The sequence below is a fragment of the Parambassis ranga genome, chromosome 8 (assembly GCF_900634625.1).
Source record: "Parambassis ranga chromosome 8, fParRan2.1, whole genome shotgun sequence".
NCBI classification, from domain to species: domain Eukaryota; kingdom Metazoa; phylum Chordata; class Actinopteri; family Ambassidae; genus Parambassis; species Parambassis ranga.
In genome coordinates this window covers 13,830,604-13,848,945 of record NC_041029.1, presented here as the reverse complement: position 1 = coordinate 13,848,945, position 18,342 = coordinate 13,830,604, and the positions used below count along the sequence as shown (strand labels likewise).

Here is an 18,342-nt window from a genome sequence, read left to right as displayed (position 1 = left end):
CTTTGCATTGTATTTTGTGTGTTTGCTGCTTTGCTTTCATTAATATTCTCACATATTTTGACTGCATTCAAAATTAAATGAATCGTGAGATGAACATAAAAAAGCCTCGGAGGGTTTTTTCTTGTTGTTTGAGTCTCAGTTCTCTAAGAACATCTAAAATAACTCCATGTGAAGTCAGCACACCGTGAACGTCGGTTATCACTGGAGCTCTGCAGGTCTTTCAGTTTCCGGGTGTTTCTAAACTCGACGTCTTTAGAGAGCTGCTTCCCCGCTCTGTCTGCACCTCTGGGACCGCACCTGCAGCACCGAAACTTCGAAGAAAACCGTCTGAGGCTCAAATAAATTTCCTTGAAGCAGCCAAGCAGACATTTTTAGATCACATACTGACTTGTTTACATGTCCTAAAACTTTAACTTATTCATGTGTTAGTCTGAAATTTTGGCATTGTAATTATGTGTGTGCACCATGGTTTGTCCATCAAATGTCAGAATACATTGATTGATAAATCATGGACAATCAACCAATAATGTAAACAATCATCAGTAGCAGATCTCGTAGACTGCAGCATGAAGATTTACACCTTTACAGCTAAAGACAGCCGGCACATGGTGTCTGTTTACTTTTTTTGCATAACATTACAAGTAAAAGCAGCCAAATGTAGTTAAAGTATTAATATTGAAGCCCTGGATTGGTGCTCTTATTTATATATTACCATGTATTGATAGTGAAGTGTTTTAGAAAAAACTCCATTCAAGGTAGTCTGAACTGATTACAGTTTGGAGGTCATAGGTCACTGTGACCCCACAAAACACAGTTTTATCCATAATTCAATATGCTTATGTTTTTAAATGTTCAATAGGATAGAATGATCAATTGATAATAATTTATATATAAATGGTAAACCTCACTTTGGAAAAGTTCGAGGACAGGCTTTTCAGACTTGAATCAGCTTGTTGACGTTTTAAGGTTCATAAGGCTGTAAATACTGCCATCTAGTGGAAAGGACTGAAGATCCCTTACTGTGGTTTTTAAATACAGGAAGCTCTGATTATTATAACACATGTACCCATTATGCACAGGCTACAGGCTACAGGCTGTTTGTATTTTGATGTGTTTTTTTTTGCTGATTAATGTCTGACGGGCTCAAGGCAAGGCAATGTTTATTTATATAGCACCATTCATACACAAGGCAATTCAGAGTGCTTTACATCACAAAGAAAAAATGTTTTAAAATATTAAATTAAGAAGGAAGTTAAAATCATAAAAAACATCAAATTAAATGAGGACGATTAAATGAGAAGAGTTCAGTTAGAGGATCTAAGAGAACGCTGCAGTAAACAGGAAGGTTTTCAGGCCTGACTTAAATTAAGTCAGGTATTCAGGAAGGTTGTTCCACAGGTAAGATAAGATAAGATAAGATAAGATAAAACTTTATTAATCCCAAAGGAAATTCTTGTGCCAGAGGTATCAAGTCACAATAAATGCAGTTAAGTACAGAGTATAAGTATAAGTGTCACTATAATCCAAAAAAGAGTACAGTACGCAGTATGAGCACAATATATGATACATGGATACAAATATGGAGATGTAAGGTGCTAAGTAAACATAAATATAGACAAGTGGAGGGAATGACAGTGATGCATGACATGATTATCTAGCGCTTCTCCCTACAGAAAGGGGAGGAGTTATACAGTCTGATGGCCACTGGCAGGAAGGACCTCCTGTGGCGTTCTGTGCTGCTCCTCGGTAGTCTCAGTCTACCGCTGAATGTGCTCCTGTAGGACAGCAGTGTGTCGTGCAGGGGGTGAGACGTGTTGTTACGAATACTGACTTACTTACCACCACAGACTCCAGCTCCACTCCCAGCACCGAGCCAGCCTTCCTAATGAGCTTGTTGAGTTTGTTGGTGAGGTGAGGTGAGGGGCAGAGTAACTGAATCCTGCTTCACTCTGTTTGGTCCTGACCCTGGGTACACACAGTAGGCCCATCCCTGATGATCTCAGGGGTCTGGATGCTTCATAGGGAACCAGCAAGCCCAGGATGTATTTTGGTCCAAGACCATTCAGTGCTTTGTAGACTAAGAGTAAAGTTTTAAAATGTATCCTTTGACTCACAGGAAGCCAGTGCAGTGATTTGAGGACCGGTGTGATGTGGTCTATTTTCCTGTGGTCCATTTACTCAGAACTCTAGCAGCAGCATTTTGGACCAGCTGCAGCTGCCTGACTGATGTTTTGCAAAGACCTGTGAGGATGCCATTGCAATAATCTTGCCTACTGAAAATGAATGCATGGATAGGTTTTTCTGTGTCTTGTTGGGACAGAAAGCCCTTGATCCTAGCAATGTTTTTCAGGTGGTAATAGGCAGACTTAGTAATGGCTTTTACATGGGTGTTAAAATTCAGGTCTGAGTCAAGCTGATACAGAATTCTGAAAAAAGTCAATTTATTGTATTGAACAAACACATTCAGATGTGAACACACATGAAATGTGGCTCGTGATGTTACATACTTGGTGCTTGAAGCTTGTTGCCAGTTTTGTTTTAATGAATGTCTTCCAGCAGCCATCACTGTGTAAAGATCTTAGTCACCTCCACACATTTAGAAAGAGCTGCTGTGAGTGCAGAAATGTTCCAATAAGTGCTGCAGTATGATGAGTAACAGACACAAAGCAGAGGTGCTCTGACTCCACTTAGAGCCACAGTGATGCTTTGATTCATTCTATGCAAACTGGGCCACATTTGTGCAGCTATAAAAACACCAGAGTGTCAGTGAAGCTCACAGTGTGTCAGACTCAACATGTTCTCTGCTGCTCTGCTGCTGCTGTTAGCAGCTGGATCCTGTGAGTCTCTTTGGATTCATCACAGTCAGCAGCTTTTTGTGCACTTCATCATTTCTGACCAAATAGTTTCTTCTTTTTTACAGGTGTGAAGTGTGAACAGCTGACACAGCCAGCCTCTGTGACTGTGCAGCCAGGTCAGAGTCTGACCATCACCTGTCAGGCCTCTTATTCTGTTAGCAGCTATGCAACAGCTTGGATCAGACAACCTGCAGAGAAAGGACTGGAGTGGATTGGATGGAGTTATACAGGAGATTCATCCAACAAAGATTTACTAAAGAACAAGTTCAGCATCGACGTGGACTCTTCCAACAACAGAGTGACTCTGAACGGACAGAACGTGCAGCCTGAAGACTCTGCTGTGTATTACTGTGCCAGAGACACACAGTGTTTAAAGTGATCAGAGAGGCTATACAAAAACTCCACAGAAAAACTTTTTATGAACACCTGAAGGTGGCAGCAGAAGAATTTAGAAACTGACACACACAGACACACACATTTACATTCTTAAAGCAGCAGCTGATGTGGTTCATCACTTATTGTTTTTTCCATCAACAGGTGCTTTAAGAGTAATGGAGACTGAAGTGACCATATTTGGAACTGGAGGGTGGAGCTGGATGAGCTTTCATCCATTTACTCAAGATTTCTTTGGACACACATGCTCAGACATCCTTTCATTCTTTCTTCCTCTCTCGCTCTCTCTTTCTCCTCTTCCTCCTTTGTGTGAGTGTGTCTCTGTGTGGAGATGTCCTCCTTGTCCTCTCCTGAGTGACAAAGAGGACTATAGTACAGCAATAAATGGCCTCACCCTGTTTATTTATCTATTCATTCATTGTTTTACATTATTGCAGTTTATTATAGTTTTATTGCTTTATACTATTACCCTGGTTTTATCTTACAGGCCTATTTTTATTTTTTTTTACTTTTAAAAGTTTAAATTGTTTTATTGACTTTTTTATTGACTTACCTTGTGCAATTCCTGTCTTATTAGTTTGGTTGCCCAGCAATATGAATTTCACTGGATGGTAGTTTAACCACTCACTGTTGTTCCTGTTTTGATTTTATTGTACAGCACTTATAAACTGTGATTAAAAAAAGTGCTATATAAATAAAGTTACGAGTATTATTATAATTACAGTATCAGAGATCTGGATTTCCTGTGTTTCCTCACAGGACTGGTGATTACCTCTGTGTCCATGTTTGTAGGTTTGTACCTGTGTTTTCCTCTGCCCCCAGTTCAGCCTCAGTCTGCATCTTGGTCCGATTCTCAGCATCTTCTCACTGATTTCTTCCCTATCCTTTTGGATATTTGAACCCTTGTTAAACCCTTTGTTTCTCCAGAGGTCATTCACTGTGAGTTTATCTGAACATCATTAACAATACAAAATAAACACTGGTAGCACAATCACACTGTGATGAGACAACAACACAACTGTTGTGAAGTATGTGTGTGTTGATGTGAGACTGAACAGCTGATGGACTTGTGGACATGGAGGTACCTTCAGATCAGCAGGCTGACAGCAGAAGATTCTGCAGTCTGTTCTAGTTGTAAAGGTGTAAATCTTAGTGCTGCTATATCTGCAGCTGATAATTGATTACATTATTGATTGAGTGTCCATAATGAATCAAAGTGAGGGATAAACTAGTGAAAATGTGCCTGTTTCAGACTAACAGTTCAAACCTCCGTGCATGGATCATTGTTGCTGCTTTAGAGCAGATCATAAGGATGTAGACGATCACTTTGTGTGTCTGTCTGCACACAAACAGCTCAAAGAAATGATCTTCCTCAGTCACACACCACCACGATCACCTCGTCTCATTGGCAGATCACTTGATGTTTTTCAACACTGCACATCATCTAAACATGTGGTCGGCATGTTTCTTGATGGTCACATCACCTGTACATATTTATTGATTTTGCCCTGACTGCCACCATGTGGCCTCTCTGAAAATGTTCTTTACAGCCAGAACAAGATGGTGAAGAAAAACACCCTCAGAGGTAACAGCACCATCTCAGTTGTAGTCAGCTGCACCCAGGTGCAGGACAGGAAACACTGTGTGAAAGCAGCAGGGAGGTTGTGGTTTGTGACTTTTCCTCTTTTGGATGTTTTTCATACAAATAAGAGCTTTTCTGCAGCAGTTTAGTTCAATAATGTTCTCATCCAACCATCAGAAGATCATCAGAACCTCCAATAAAGAAAACACACAGAAACAACAATCACAGATGGTGACTGACTGAAGTGTGTTGTCTTGGCCATTGTGTCCTTCTCTATGCAAAGTGGACGTCCTCACAGCCTCCTATAAAGACTGGACATCTGCATGGATGCAAACTCAGTGTCCTCCTTTGTTACTCAGCTATAAAGAGCTGAGCTCAGACTGTGGAGTTCACAGCAGACTCTGCTGTGTATTACTGTGCCAGATACTCACAGAGACATAAAGCATCAGCAGAGCTGAACAAAAACCCCTCAGTGCCTGAACACTTGTGACATGAAGCCACCAGAGGAGGCGCTCTCACTTCACTGATCAACTCACAGAAACTCTCCAGCATCCATCTGTCTTCTGTTTCCTGTCAGAGAAGCACTGTAAATGTTTCATAGTAGCAGATTTAACAGATTTTATTTGTTGTTCCTAATCAGACAGAGTAACCTGGACTCATTTGACTGTAGGACTGTGATCACTTGATTATTTTACCATTCATCCATTTTATTCCACTTTTCTGAGGTCAGGTCATAATGACAGCAGCCTAAGAAGGAAAACACAGAACTCCACCTCCACCAGCTCACCAGGAGAATGAGAGAGGTTCTGATGCCAGTTGATAGATATAATCCCTCCACCATGTCCTGGGTCTGACATGGAGTATCCCTTCAAAATAGACACTCAGAAAAACACATCAGGGAGGGGTCTGTGGGATCAGTAGGACTCCTTCTTCACCTTGATACCCTCTCATCCCCAAAGTGTCCAACACATGGATCTTAAATTGTTTCCACAACAGACATGTTGACTTCGCAGCTTTGCATCACATGATCATCAAAGAACCTTCTTATTACTGCAAGAGTAACATGAAGCAACAGGACACTGTACAAACAGCCAGCATGTTATCCACACAGCACATTTCCTCATCACAGAGAATCAGTGTCAGGACATGAGCCCCTCCCTCCTCCTGACGTCCTGATGCAAATCTTGAGTGTGTGCAGTGTACTTGTGTCCTGCTGAGCGCTCTGGTTCTCTGTGTGGAGCATCAGAGGTCAGACGTGCAGCCTAAGGATGATGAACACACTCACTCTGCCCAGATCTGGATTTGTTTTTGGCTGTTGTTGTATGTACTGGATCAGACAAGCTGCAGGAAAACCAGCGATGCAAGTAAAACTGAGTATTCTAACAGTGTGCAGGGATGAATACATTCACCAGAGACAACAGCAACAGCATGGTGCATCTGAGACTGAACAACCTGCAGCCTGAAGACTCTGCTGTGTATTACTGTGCCAGAGACTCACAGTGTTTAAAGTGATCAGAGAGGCTGTACAAAAACTCCACAGAAAACCTTTTTATGAACACCTGAAGGTGGCAGCAGAAGAATTTGGAAAACACATTGACAGTAAAAACCGTTTTGAGGCTCGGTGGGAGGCGGCGTGAATTACAAGTTTTGACACTTCCGCATGGGCTTCAACTTTGAGCCCCGAAGATTGCCGCTTGGGAAAACACTGACACACACAGACACACACATTTACAGTCTTAAAGCAGCAGCTGATGTTGTGGTTCATCACTTCCTGTTTCTTAAAGCTTCCATCAACATGTGCTTTAACAGAAATGACTCATAATGTTTGGTCAGTGAGAGCTATGTTTGTACACAGAATTTATCCCATGAAGAAGATCTCTCAGAAACACATTCAGAGGTCAAACGACGAGGTCATGAAGGTTGGAGCTTTATTTTCCTAGATATATTTTTGTTTTCCTCTGTCCACAGTAAGTCCTCCACATACTTAATTTATACAACAACAGTCGTGATCTTTGTTTCATTTGGTGAGTGATTCATTGTGATGGCACCTACAGTTCTTATAAGATCACCTCCACGTGCAGAGAACACCACTCCCTCCTTTCACTCACTCCCATGTTATGTTGGGTGAATATTCCAGCAACATCCTGAAGATGAAGTCATTTCTGTCCTGCTGTCAAAGACATACCTCAACAGACACATATGACATTACATCAATAAATCAATAATGAATGATTGAATGAGACAAACAGGAAGAAAGACGTTGCTGAGTGATGACAGCTGTGTGAAATGTGGTGTGTTTGTGTTTTAGGAGGAGTCAATGCAAAACTCTGATCAGCTCCATCTTTACAAAGGTGTCACAGAGTGACGGACAGAGACTTCATCACTGACTGCAGAGACAAACGGCTTTCACAATGATCAGACCTCATTATTTCTTCCTCTGTCTCATTTTATCACTTCACTGTGCTGGTAAGGACAACCACTGATTTCTGACTTCCTGACAGAATGACTGCAGTTAACCAGCTGTTTCCATGTCTGCAGGTACTGAGGGTCAAACACTGACTGAGTCTGAACCAGTGCTGAAAAGACCAGGAGACTCACACACACTCACCTGTACAGGGTCTGGATTTAACTTTCGTGGCTCTTGGATGAACTGGATCAGACAGGCTGCTGGAAAAGGGCCGGAGTGGATTGCATTTATTTATGGTGATAGTAGCGAAAAATTCTACTCTCAGTCAGTCCAAGGCCGGTTCAGCATCTCCAGAGACAACAACAAACAGCAGGTGTATCTGCAGATGAGCAGCCTGCAGACCGAAGACTCTGCTGTGTATTACTGTGCCAGAGACTCACAGTGACTGAAGATGGTTGAACAGCTGTACAAAAACCTGCAGCTCTTGTGTTTGTTGTGTGGATGGATCCTGAGCAGGAATTATTGTTTGATTTGACTTTGACCTGAGCTGAAAATAAAAACATCACCATCTAACAAAGACATTTGAACACACAGTATAATTCCACGATGCACATGCAGACACAAGCGGTATCCTTTTACTGATGACTTTAATGAATCACTGTGAAAACTAAAATAAAGACAAATACATTATTAATTTAGGGGCATGATCAATACAAACGTAAATAAATCAATAAACAGACATTAAACAAAACATACCTCGTTGGCTGCGTGCAACAGGAATCAAATAATAATGGACGGTACTTATCCGAGGACAAAATAGAACAAATAATAAAATAAGGTCCACATTTCCACAACTTTCACCGTCAGCTTAACGTCAGTCTCTTGTCTTTGATCTCTTTTCTTCTTCTCTTTTCTTCTTCTAACTTGTCTGTCACACAAAACTAAGCGCAGCGCCACCTAAATAAAATACACACACCCACTGTGGCTGTTACACACAGTTTACATGAAGGTCTCACAATGAGAATCACACAACACAACAACTTGTGTTTGCTGCTTTGATCCTGCTTTTCTTATACAAATGTGTTGTTCTATGTTGAGCCTGTAGAGGGCGGTCTATGCAAACTGTTCCTCTTATAAACAGTGTTACCAGATTGGGCAGGTTTCCACCCAATTGGGCTTCTTTTAAACACGTTGGGCTGGAAAAAAATAGCATTGGGCGGGTTCTTAAAATTTGCTGCTTTTCACAGCATCTGGCAGGTTTTTAGAAAATATTCCAGTTGTCATTTTATGGCAAAAAAATAAAACCCTGCTGCGGTCTTCCCTGTCAATATTGTCGCTAGCAATTAGCAAAATGCCACAGTGGGGAAAATACAGAAGACATACAGGAAGGAATGGGAGACTGATCCAGAACTACAAATGTGGATCGCCCGTGTCCCAGAAGATGACTCCAAAGCTCGCTGCAAGTATTGCAATACAGAAAGTAAGCTAAGGATTGCGACTTACGTCACCTGTCACACTGCAATAGGTGGTGTGGACGAGCTGTCTGATATTTTTCAAGATGAGGTGGGGACATTCAAAATGCACAGGACCAAGTGTACTGCGTTGATAAAGTAGGTTCTGGTGCCACATTTCAGAGAATCCATAGTCACTGTTTCTGGATTAAACCACTGACATTTCAGTGAACAGGCTCCTGTGTATATGTGCCAAGTATCGATCAGTAACATGTTCAGGACAAACACACAGTACATTTGTCAGTTGCTGTCTGGGACTTGTAGAGCTTCTGAATGCTAACGCTAATGGAATAACAGATGCAATCGTTGCTTTTCTATGAGAGTGTGGCCTGGAAATCAAAAACATGGTGGGAATAGCAACAGACGGAGCAAGTGTAGGGAAAAGTCACTCTGTTTTTACCCTCCTTAAACAACTGCAGCCAAGCCTACATCTTATTCGCTACGTTTGTCATTCTTTGGACATTGTAGCTAATAAGGCCATGCAGCATCTTGCCAGCAATTTAGAATACATTATAATAGAAACTTATAACTGGTTTGCCCACTCAGCAAAATGTCAGAGTGATTACAAGGCTGTTTACCAGACTCTGAATGATGGATGTACAGTGACAAAGCAAACATTTTGTACATGTACTTTCTTTGCCCCTTATTAAAAGAAAACGGTGAACAAATACTTTCAGATGGAAACAGGAGACATGCTTAGTGTATTTTGTGATCTTGTCAGGCTGTACATGATTACATTGAGAAGAATTGTTAAGCCCAGCGTACTGCGTATAAATAATGACATCATCGTCATCTCCGGGAGCTTGATCTTAAATCACCCAGCATCTACCTCTCACATAAGGATGCTGACCTGGGTACCACCTTCCAACAGCTGCTGGAAGTGAACACATTGGCACCTGAACTCAAGGTGACAATCTCAGCGCGGTGTTTGGCGTTTCTAAAAGAAGTTGTCACACAATTTCCAAGAGTTTAAAATGAGGCAACTGGACTCAGTTCTGCCTCGATATAAAGTCTTGGAAATTACTATGACCTGGATGAATGAGAGCAGATATGTTGTCACACAATATCAAATGCGTCTGCCTGGATTAAGGGAAATATTGCTCAAACTAGAGCTGCTTAGCCCAAAAGTGGTAATGTCTACCATAAATCAGCCACGGTTTAACGACTTACCCTCTGAGTTTTTCCCATGCCCAGGCAACATAAAAACATTTAATTGCTGTGTTAAAGACAAAAGTTTGATATATTTACACTAATTTCCTGTGTGTGTGTGTCTGGTTGTGGTCTGGTTTCCATCAGTGGTCAGAGTGTGGACATTATGGAGGATTATAAATACCTGGGAGTGATTTTGGACAATAAACTGGATTGGACTGAGAACACTGAAGCCCTCTACAAGAAGGGTCAGAGCCGCCTCTATAGACTGATTACCATGCTCACGCTATAGTAATATCAGTTTAACATAATCTGTTTAACTAGTAGTCAATCAAAGCTGGTTACTTTCATTCGGTTCTCATTGGCTAGTTATAAAATGCAGCCTTTTGATTGGTTAAGAAACAAAAGTCCCGCCCAACCAGGTAGAAAGCTGAGCTGCTAGTGTTTTGTGCATTAGCTCGCTGACACGGTGTTTAAATTGATTAAAAACAATGTTTTAAATGCTCAACCTGTGAGACAACCTTCACGCACCTTGTGAGACATGATTCAGACAACACAGCGTTAAGAAATCATCACTTCCGGTTTTGCTGAGCGGTACTAGCATGCTAACTGCATTAGCCGCGTCTGCCGACAGAGGGCTGTGCAGCTCCGTCATTTTGTAATTAACCCTTCAACTTGTTCATAAACATAATGTTCCAGTTTTAGTTTAGCAGCATATTTAACAATAACTGTTAATGACTGGAAATGATTGGTTTCCGGGTTTAATCTGCACTTTGAATGGTGTCAAGCTATTTTCATCATGATTATGGTTAATCAACAATATGCATTTGTTATACGACTCCTGGGTCTGAGCCTCAGCGTCTAGTATAGAAATCCAACAGCAGTGTGTATGAAGATCTGCTGGATAAAGTACGAGAGGACCAGGTTTGAACGATGTCTGAGCGAGGAAGAGGAATCCCGGTTTGTCTGCTCTGTGCAGAGCCCGCTTTAAACAGCTGTCTGTGCATGTGTGTGCACTCCTGGATCACTTTGTTTTATTGAGTCAGAGTGCCAGAAGCAGCCATTCAGATTTGTTCTTTATTTTTCACTGATTTAGTTAAATCTATGTCAGTAAACAGATATATGTAGAATTATGAGAGATTAAACTACTGAGGAGCTAAATGTATTTTATTTTGTGTTTCTTCATTATACAATATAGTTGTGATAATTTGAGCACTTAGGTTGTTTTTACAGATTAAAAAGGTTTTTAACTGTGTAACGTCCATTAGTTTTTGGAGGCATTTGAAATTTGACAAATTCTAAATTAATAAAAGATCTTATCATACTCTAAATTATTTATTATGAGCACATGTCTTCATAGTAAATGTTCCAGCTCCTTAAATATGGTTTTGTCATTTAGCTTTGTGTTGTGTATTTGTGTCTTTAAGAGCAGCAAACACTGTGTGGTTTTTGTAATGGTGTTTGTCACAGTGATGGATGGCTGGGGGTCACTGTGATAAACACCCATACAAAAACCTAAAGCCAGTCTTCTGATCACTTCTTCATTCTTTGGGTTTTAAAATGACTGAAACAACACTTCTGTCTGTAGGATGAGTATGTGTTGTGTTTACCTTTGTTTAATGAGCAGTTCAGTGTTTATAAGTCAGTTAAATAACAGTTTAAAGATCCAGTGTGTGCACAGACCTGCATGATCTTAAATTTAAGAAATGACAGAGAACCAACAGAAAATATTATTACAGTTTGACAGCAGGACATTAAACTCAGCAGGATTTCTGTGCATTTCTAACATCTGTCGGGGTTTTTGGTGTTTTTTCAGGTGCTCTGAGTTTTTGTTCAGCCACTGAATGGAGATGTATCACTGTGATGCTTTTGATGTCTGGGGCAGCGGGACTAAAGTCACAGTGACCTCAGGTAAGCCACATTTCTACGTTATATTTGTGATAACTGGTTTATCCTTTTATTTTAAATGTGTTTTCTGATGGTGGAGAAGTTCAGCTCATGTATTAAAAGTTATAATGATCAGGTCAGAGTGGATAAAGCAGAGGTGATCAGATGTTTTCAGTGCTGCTGTTTCTTTAAAAACACAAACTTTATGAAACATCATCATTGAACGCAGCTTTTAAACTTATTTAATGTGCCGTGTATTTATTTTACATGGAGTTACAGACACTGTACACAGTTCAGTTAAACAACAGCCTGGATAAGATGTAGGAAACATGAATTTATATAACTTTATTATTTAAGGAAATGATCGCTGAATTAAGAACAAGTTACTGTGTAAAAGCCTGATGTGTGCAGGTATTTCTTGAGTTGAGTTTACTGTAAAATAAAAATACATTTCTGAGAGAGAGAAAGAGACCCAGAAATACTCAGTTTATTTTTAAAAGTGTTTATTGAAACATTTTGAATTGTGAGGTTGAGAAAGAATCATCTGTTTGTATTTTTAAACACGCAGAATGTGAGGGTATTTATGTACTTTAACTTCCTCTTCTTTCACAGGGACGACTGTCGGACCAACGGTGTACCCTTTGGTTCAGTGTGACTCTGCATCAGATAAGATCAGTCTTGGCTGTCTTGCGCGTGACTTCAGTCCAGACAGCGTTACTTTTGAGTGGACTCGTGGAGGGAACAAACATGCTGAACAGTTTGTTTCAGTTCAGAGCAACAACGATAAATTTACAGGAGTCAGTGTGATCAATGTGATGAAATCTGACTGGAATTCATTCGCCGAGTACGCTTGTTCTGTGACTCATCCTGGAGGAAACAAAAATGTGACATTGAGTAAAGGTATGTTACTCTGTAAGGTGTTTGTATAAAATGTTCCATTTATTGGGAAATATGGCAGATGTTTACCAGCTGAAGCTAGCAGTGTAATGAATGTACATGTTTGAAGGGATTTTTTTTACCAATAAAAAGAAACAATGTTGATTTTCTGTAGCGCAGAAATGGTGCTGTAGGCTGTCAGCTTTTGGTAGTGTTTTAAAAATTTTCTTTCTTTTTTTAATATATTTTATGAATAATTCTTACTAAGTTACTCATTTCTGAGGGGAAAAAAACATGTAGCAAAGTATGGTATAGATTTAAATATATGTAGAATGTCTGTCTAAGCTATGAGGTCCATGACAATCATGTGGAAAATGTAAAAGTAGGAGTTTAAGCAGCATCTGTTGAGTCAGCTGTCAGACTTTTGACCTTCAGACCAATGTGCTTCTAAAGTGTGTAGTTTCTTTTTAAACATGTCACAGAGATTATTGTGAATCCTCTCGTCCTTCAGAAAAAAAGCCTGTCAAACTGAACCTGCCAAGTCCTGTGGACGTTATCAACAATCAGATGGCAGAGTTGGAGTGTGTCATCACTGGAGAAGATGAAGCTTTTGTATCTGCAGCTAAAATCACCTGGAACATGGGTGGAAGCAATATATTAAAAGGCGCCACAGAGAGCCCAGTGATGTACAGCAAAACCAGCAAACTGACTCGCAGCTACAATGAGTGGCAGAGCGTCAACTCAGTGTCCTGTTCTGCTGAAGGTTTTAAACAAGTTTCTGAGACTTTCAGCAGGGGTACGTATCCACAATAAAAACACTGAATGACTGTTACACTGTTTTTTGTTCTCTGCTAAACTGAGTCTCTCTTTCAGATGTGAAAGACACAAACGTGGCCGTGCATGTGCGCCAAAATACAGACAAATTATCAGAGGTTACTCTGGTGTGTCTGGTCTCCAGTTCAGTGCTGCAGAATTTCTCCATCTACTGGCAAATGAGGAAAGGGCAGGACGTGTCAACCCATGAAGGCATCAACTTTCCTGCTCAGCCAAACGAATCCAAAACTGGCTACTTAGTTACAAGTGTTTACACCACCACCAAGGAGCTGTGGGAGCAGAGCACTACGTTCAGCTGCAACATCAGGTTTGATGACGAAAACCTCACGACAATACCAGGTGGAGCATCGAGCAAAGGTGATAATGCCTGTTACTGTGACAACAACCCAAAGTAGATTCAGCTTTCCATGTTGTATTTTGTGGTGATATGTTGTTGTGTCTCTGTGTGTATTTCCTGACATGAAAACCCTCCATCAGTCATTGTGATTGTACAAAAAAAGTGTTTTCTTTGTCATCATGTTGTGTTTTAATGTGTCTGTGTCATGTTGTCTGACTGCTTGACGTGTGCTGAGTGTTCCCAATAAATGTTGCATGGAGACACTTTGGTTACATGTGTACATGAATGAAAACACTGCACCACAAAATGAAGAAGCACACATCTAATCCGCTATACCTCCTCTTCTTAACTTCACCCTCAGAGACCAACATAGCTTTTGCTCTGAGCTGCACAGACGGTTCCACTGATGAAGATGAGCTGAGCAGCCTGTGGTTAACGACCTCCACCTTCATATTCCTCTTCATATTCTCTCTCTCCTATAGCATGATATTCAGCCTGGTCAAGGTAAACATGCAGGACTTTTTCCTGCATTTTCACCTAAACAATAAAACTTTAAAGGAACTCTGAGCTGCTCACCTGTGGGCTTTATTCCCGTCTTCTTCACAGACGAGATAGAACGACTCTAAAATGCTCAGAGGTCTGAGTTTGTTAGTGATGAATCTACAAATTAATCAATTGAACAATTGAACAGCATGATTTAGAGTTCCTCTGTTTGTCTGTTTGAATGCAGCAATAAAACAAAAACATCTCAGATGGTGACATGAATCTGTCTGTGACAGAGTTTTAGAGAAATGTTGCTAAATGATCCCAAAAAATACAAATGATTTTCTTTTTCTTTTTTCAGATGAAGTGACCGTGAAGGACGGATGCATCTTTTTTTTGATCTAAATCACATGTACATAATCAATGATCTGCTTAATTTCTCATCTTTGTTGCCAAACGGATCGTCTCCTTTGCATTTTATTTTGTGTGTTTGCTGCTTTGCTTTCATTAATATTCTCACATATTTTGACTGCATTCAAAATTAAATGAAGCGTGAGATGAACATAAAAAAGCCTCGGAGGGTTTTTTTCCTGTTGTTTGAGTCTCAGTTTTCTAAGAACATCTAAAATAACTCCATGTGAAGTCAGCACACCGTGAACGTCGGTTATCACTGGAGCTCTGCAGGTCTTTCAGTTTCCGGGTGTTTCTAAACTCGACGTCTTTAGAGAGCTGCTTCCCCGCTCTGTCTGCACCTCTGGGACCGCACCTGCAGCACTGAAACTTCGAAGAAAACCGTCTGAGGCTCAAATAAATTTCCTTGAAGCAGCCAAGCAGACATTTTTAGATCACATACTGACTTGTTTACATGTCCTAAAACTTTAACTTATTCATGCGTTAGTCTGAAATTTTGGCATTGTAATTATGTGTGTGCACCATGGTTTGTCCATCAAATGTCAGAATACATTGTTTGATAAATCATGGACAATCAACCAATAATGTAAACAATCATCAGCAGCAGATCTCGTAGACTGCAGCATGAAGATTTACACCTTTACAGCTAAAGACAACCAGCACATGGTGTCTGTTTACTTTTTGACATAGCATAACATTACAAGTAAAAGCAGCCAAATGTAGATAAAGTATTAATATTGAAGCCCTGGATTGGTGCTCTTATTGATGTATTACCATATATTGATAGTGAAGTGTTTTAGAAAAAACTCCATTCAAGGATGTCTGAACTGATTACAGTTTGGAGGTCAAAGGTCACTGTGACCCCACAAAACACAGTTTTATCCATAATTCAATATGCTTATGCTCTTAAATGTTCAATAGGATAGAATGATCAATTGATAATAATTTATATTTAAAAGGTAAACCTCGCTTTGGAAAAATAAAAAAGTTCGAGGACAGGCTTTTCAGATTTGAATCAGCTTGTTGACCTTTTAAGGTTCATAAGGCTGAAAATACTGCCATCTAGTGGAAAGGACTGAAGATCCCTTACTGTGGTTTTTAAATACAGGAAGCTGTGATTATTATAACACATGTACTCATTATGCACAGGCTACAACATGTTTGTATTTTGATGTGTTGGTTTTTTGCTGATTAATGTCTGACGGGCTTAAGGCAAGGCAATGTTTATTTATATAGCACCATTCAAAAGCACCATTGGCTTTTAACTCTCAAGCAAGAAGGGTCATAACCCTTATTGATAAATCAATCTTGTTCAATATTAGAAAGATGTTGATATGGCAGGTGGACACTTAAAAAGCACACTTCTTGCCCAACTTTCAACTTTGGGATTTGATACTTTTTAAAATTAGTTTTAGTGTCTAACGGTTTTCTTCTGTAAAAATATCTTCACATTATCTGTGCTGCTGTGTGTGATTACATTTCAACATACAACCAACATACACTCAGAATAGACATGGATACGAAGTTGCAAACTTGCAAAGAGAGTTATTGCATTGTCATCGAAAACCATTACTTATTAATTGGATTAAAGAATTGTAGACTACATTACCTCTGGAAAAAATAACACATATACTAAAAGGTAAACAGAGACTCTTTGAAGAAATGTGGGAGAAATATAGATTTGAGGCAAGAGGATATTGAGTGGCAAGAGGATATTGAGTGTATACAGTTGCCAGACCTATGTTTTGGAGTGTGAGGATGTTTGCAGCAATACTGTCAGATAAATGGAATGTATATTAAAGAGGATCTATACACTTACACTATGCACATGTTTTTTTAATGTTTTGATAATGTACAAATATTAATAAATATACTGCTACTAAAAATTAGTATCTGTTCAGGCTGAAGAGAAAGCATCTCATTTTTGTGTCCGTCCATCAAGGTGTGGCTACCTTTCAAACAACAGTCTTCTTCTTCATGACCATTAATTAACTCTGTGACATTTAGCTGAAAGAAGGAGTGGCAGCAGGTGTGTGTGTGTGTGTATTCATGCACATGAGTGGCATGTGACACCAAAATAGGCATCATTTGCAGCATCTCAGGCTTGTTTTGTCCTTAATGCTTTTTACATAGAATAGTGACTGGCACAGAAACAGAATATAATTGTAATTACTGGATCATTTCAGCTTTCATATCAGTCTTCTCTTATAACATCACCACTTTTTTTTGGGAGTGGCAGATATGGGCTTCTATTGCTTAAGTCTGGGCCATCAAACTTTATCATGTATATAATGTAGAACCTCTTCGACAGAGAACCGTTTGGTCAGTCGCCTACTCATTGTGCTCAGAGTAAAAGGAGTGCAAGGGATTAGTCTGGAAGGTGTGGTTCACGTGGGGGATAGGCACAAAAGCGTGGGTTAGGGTTAGGGTCAATCAGACCTATGTGTGAACGCAACTGCTCTCTCTCTCTGTCCCTCTCTCTCTCTCTCTCTCTCTCTCTCACACACACACACACACACATATATTACCCTCTGTTTCATCAGATTACATTACTCTAATGCTCACCAGTCTCTAACACCATGCTGTGATCTCATTCTTTGCCTCTGGATGCATTCATCTGATCTCATGTTTTTGGTCACAGGAACTCGTTTATGGTCATTTATGATCATAAATCTGTTTGTGCAAACATTCCTCCAGCTGAGGCCTCAAAAAGGAGAAAATATTCTGATGGAAAATATCAGAATATTTATTCATAATTCACTCACACAGAAGAAGATTGTAGCCAGATATATGTGACCCAAAACATTTTGTTTCAGCTGGTTGTCGTATGGACTGATGGTGACACAATCCCTTCACCCGGGGTGAAGGGATTGTCCTCCTTGATCTCCTGACCACAGTCATTTCCTTTACGGCTGTTGAAGATCACCACATTCTCTTCCGCATTCGTGCTAAAGCGAACACTGATCTGCAGCGCGATGTCATCCTGATTGGGACCAATGGTCATCGCAAAGCTGCACAGACATTTAAAACAGTCATACTATATCTGTTGTGTTAAACTCCTGTTTCATAACTTAATTATTCATGTTTTTCCTAATCAACAAAAATGTGATTCTATGTCACAAACAGACAGTTCCTCATGATGACATCAGCTGTGGTAATATAATGAGATACAATAAACATGGAGGTCCCTGGAAAATAGTGTTATTAATGAAAAGGTTAATAAGTTATGGAAAGATGCAAAAACTCTTGCACGTGAAAGAAGTTGTCCTTATAAATAATTTCATATACAAGATGCCCTTAAGATCTGGTTCAAAGAGTTGTGTCTCATTTGTCTAGTTTAGCATAGATGTGGAGTCACTGAGTCAGAGGACTTAAAGGTTTTTTAAACACTTTGTTCTAACTTACATCTCTGAGGGATTGGGGTCAGAGACTCCACTGATGGTCAGCATCTGTCCCTCCTTGAAGGCCATGTTTTTGATGACCATTCCCTGTGTGAGGACACAGTGTGTTATTGTGCAGTAACACAAACATTTTACAAGATCCCCTTATTCTTACAGCTTCAGGGAAATGTGAAGCATCAGCACAGTGACTCAAACATCAGAAAACCTGGATCACAG

General features: G+C 40.0%; 1 gene segment (V, D, J or C); it reads left to right on the top strand.

Moving 5' to 3' along the window:
- The first annotated feature begins 2,794 nt into the window (after positions 1–2,794).
- Positions 2,795–12,713, top strand: LOC114439968 (Ig heavy chain V region XIG14-like). The segment is given in 4 exon segments: positions 2,795–2,837; positions 2,921–3,223; positions 11,761–11,808; positions 12,397–12,713. Coding segments are annotated over 4 exon segments (711 nt in total).
- The last annotated feature ends 5,629 nt before the right edge of the window (positions 12,714–18,342 follow it).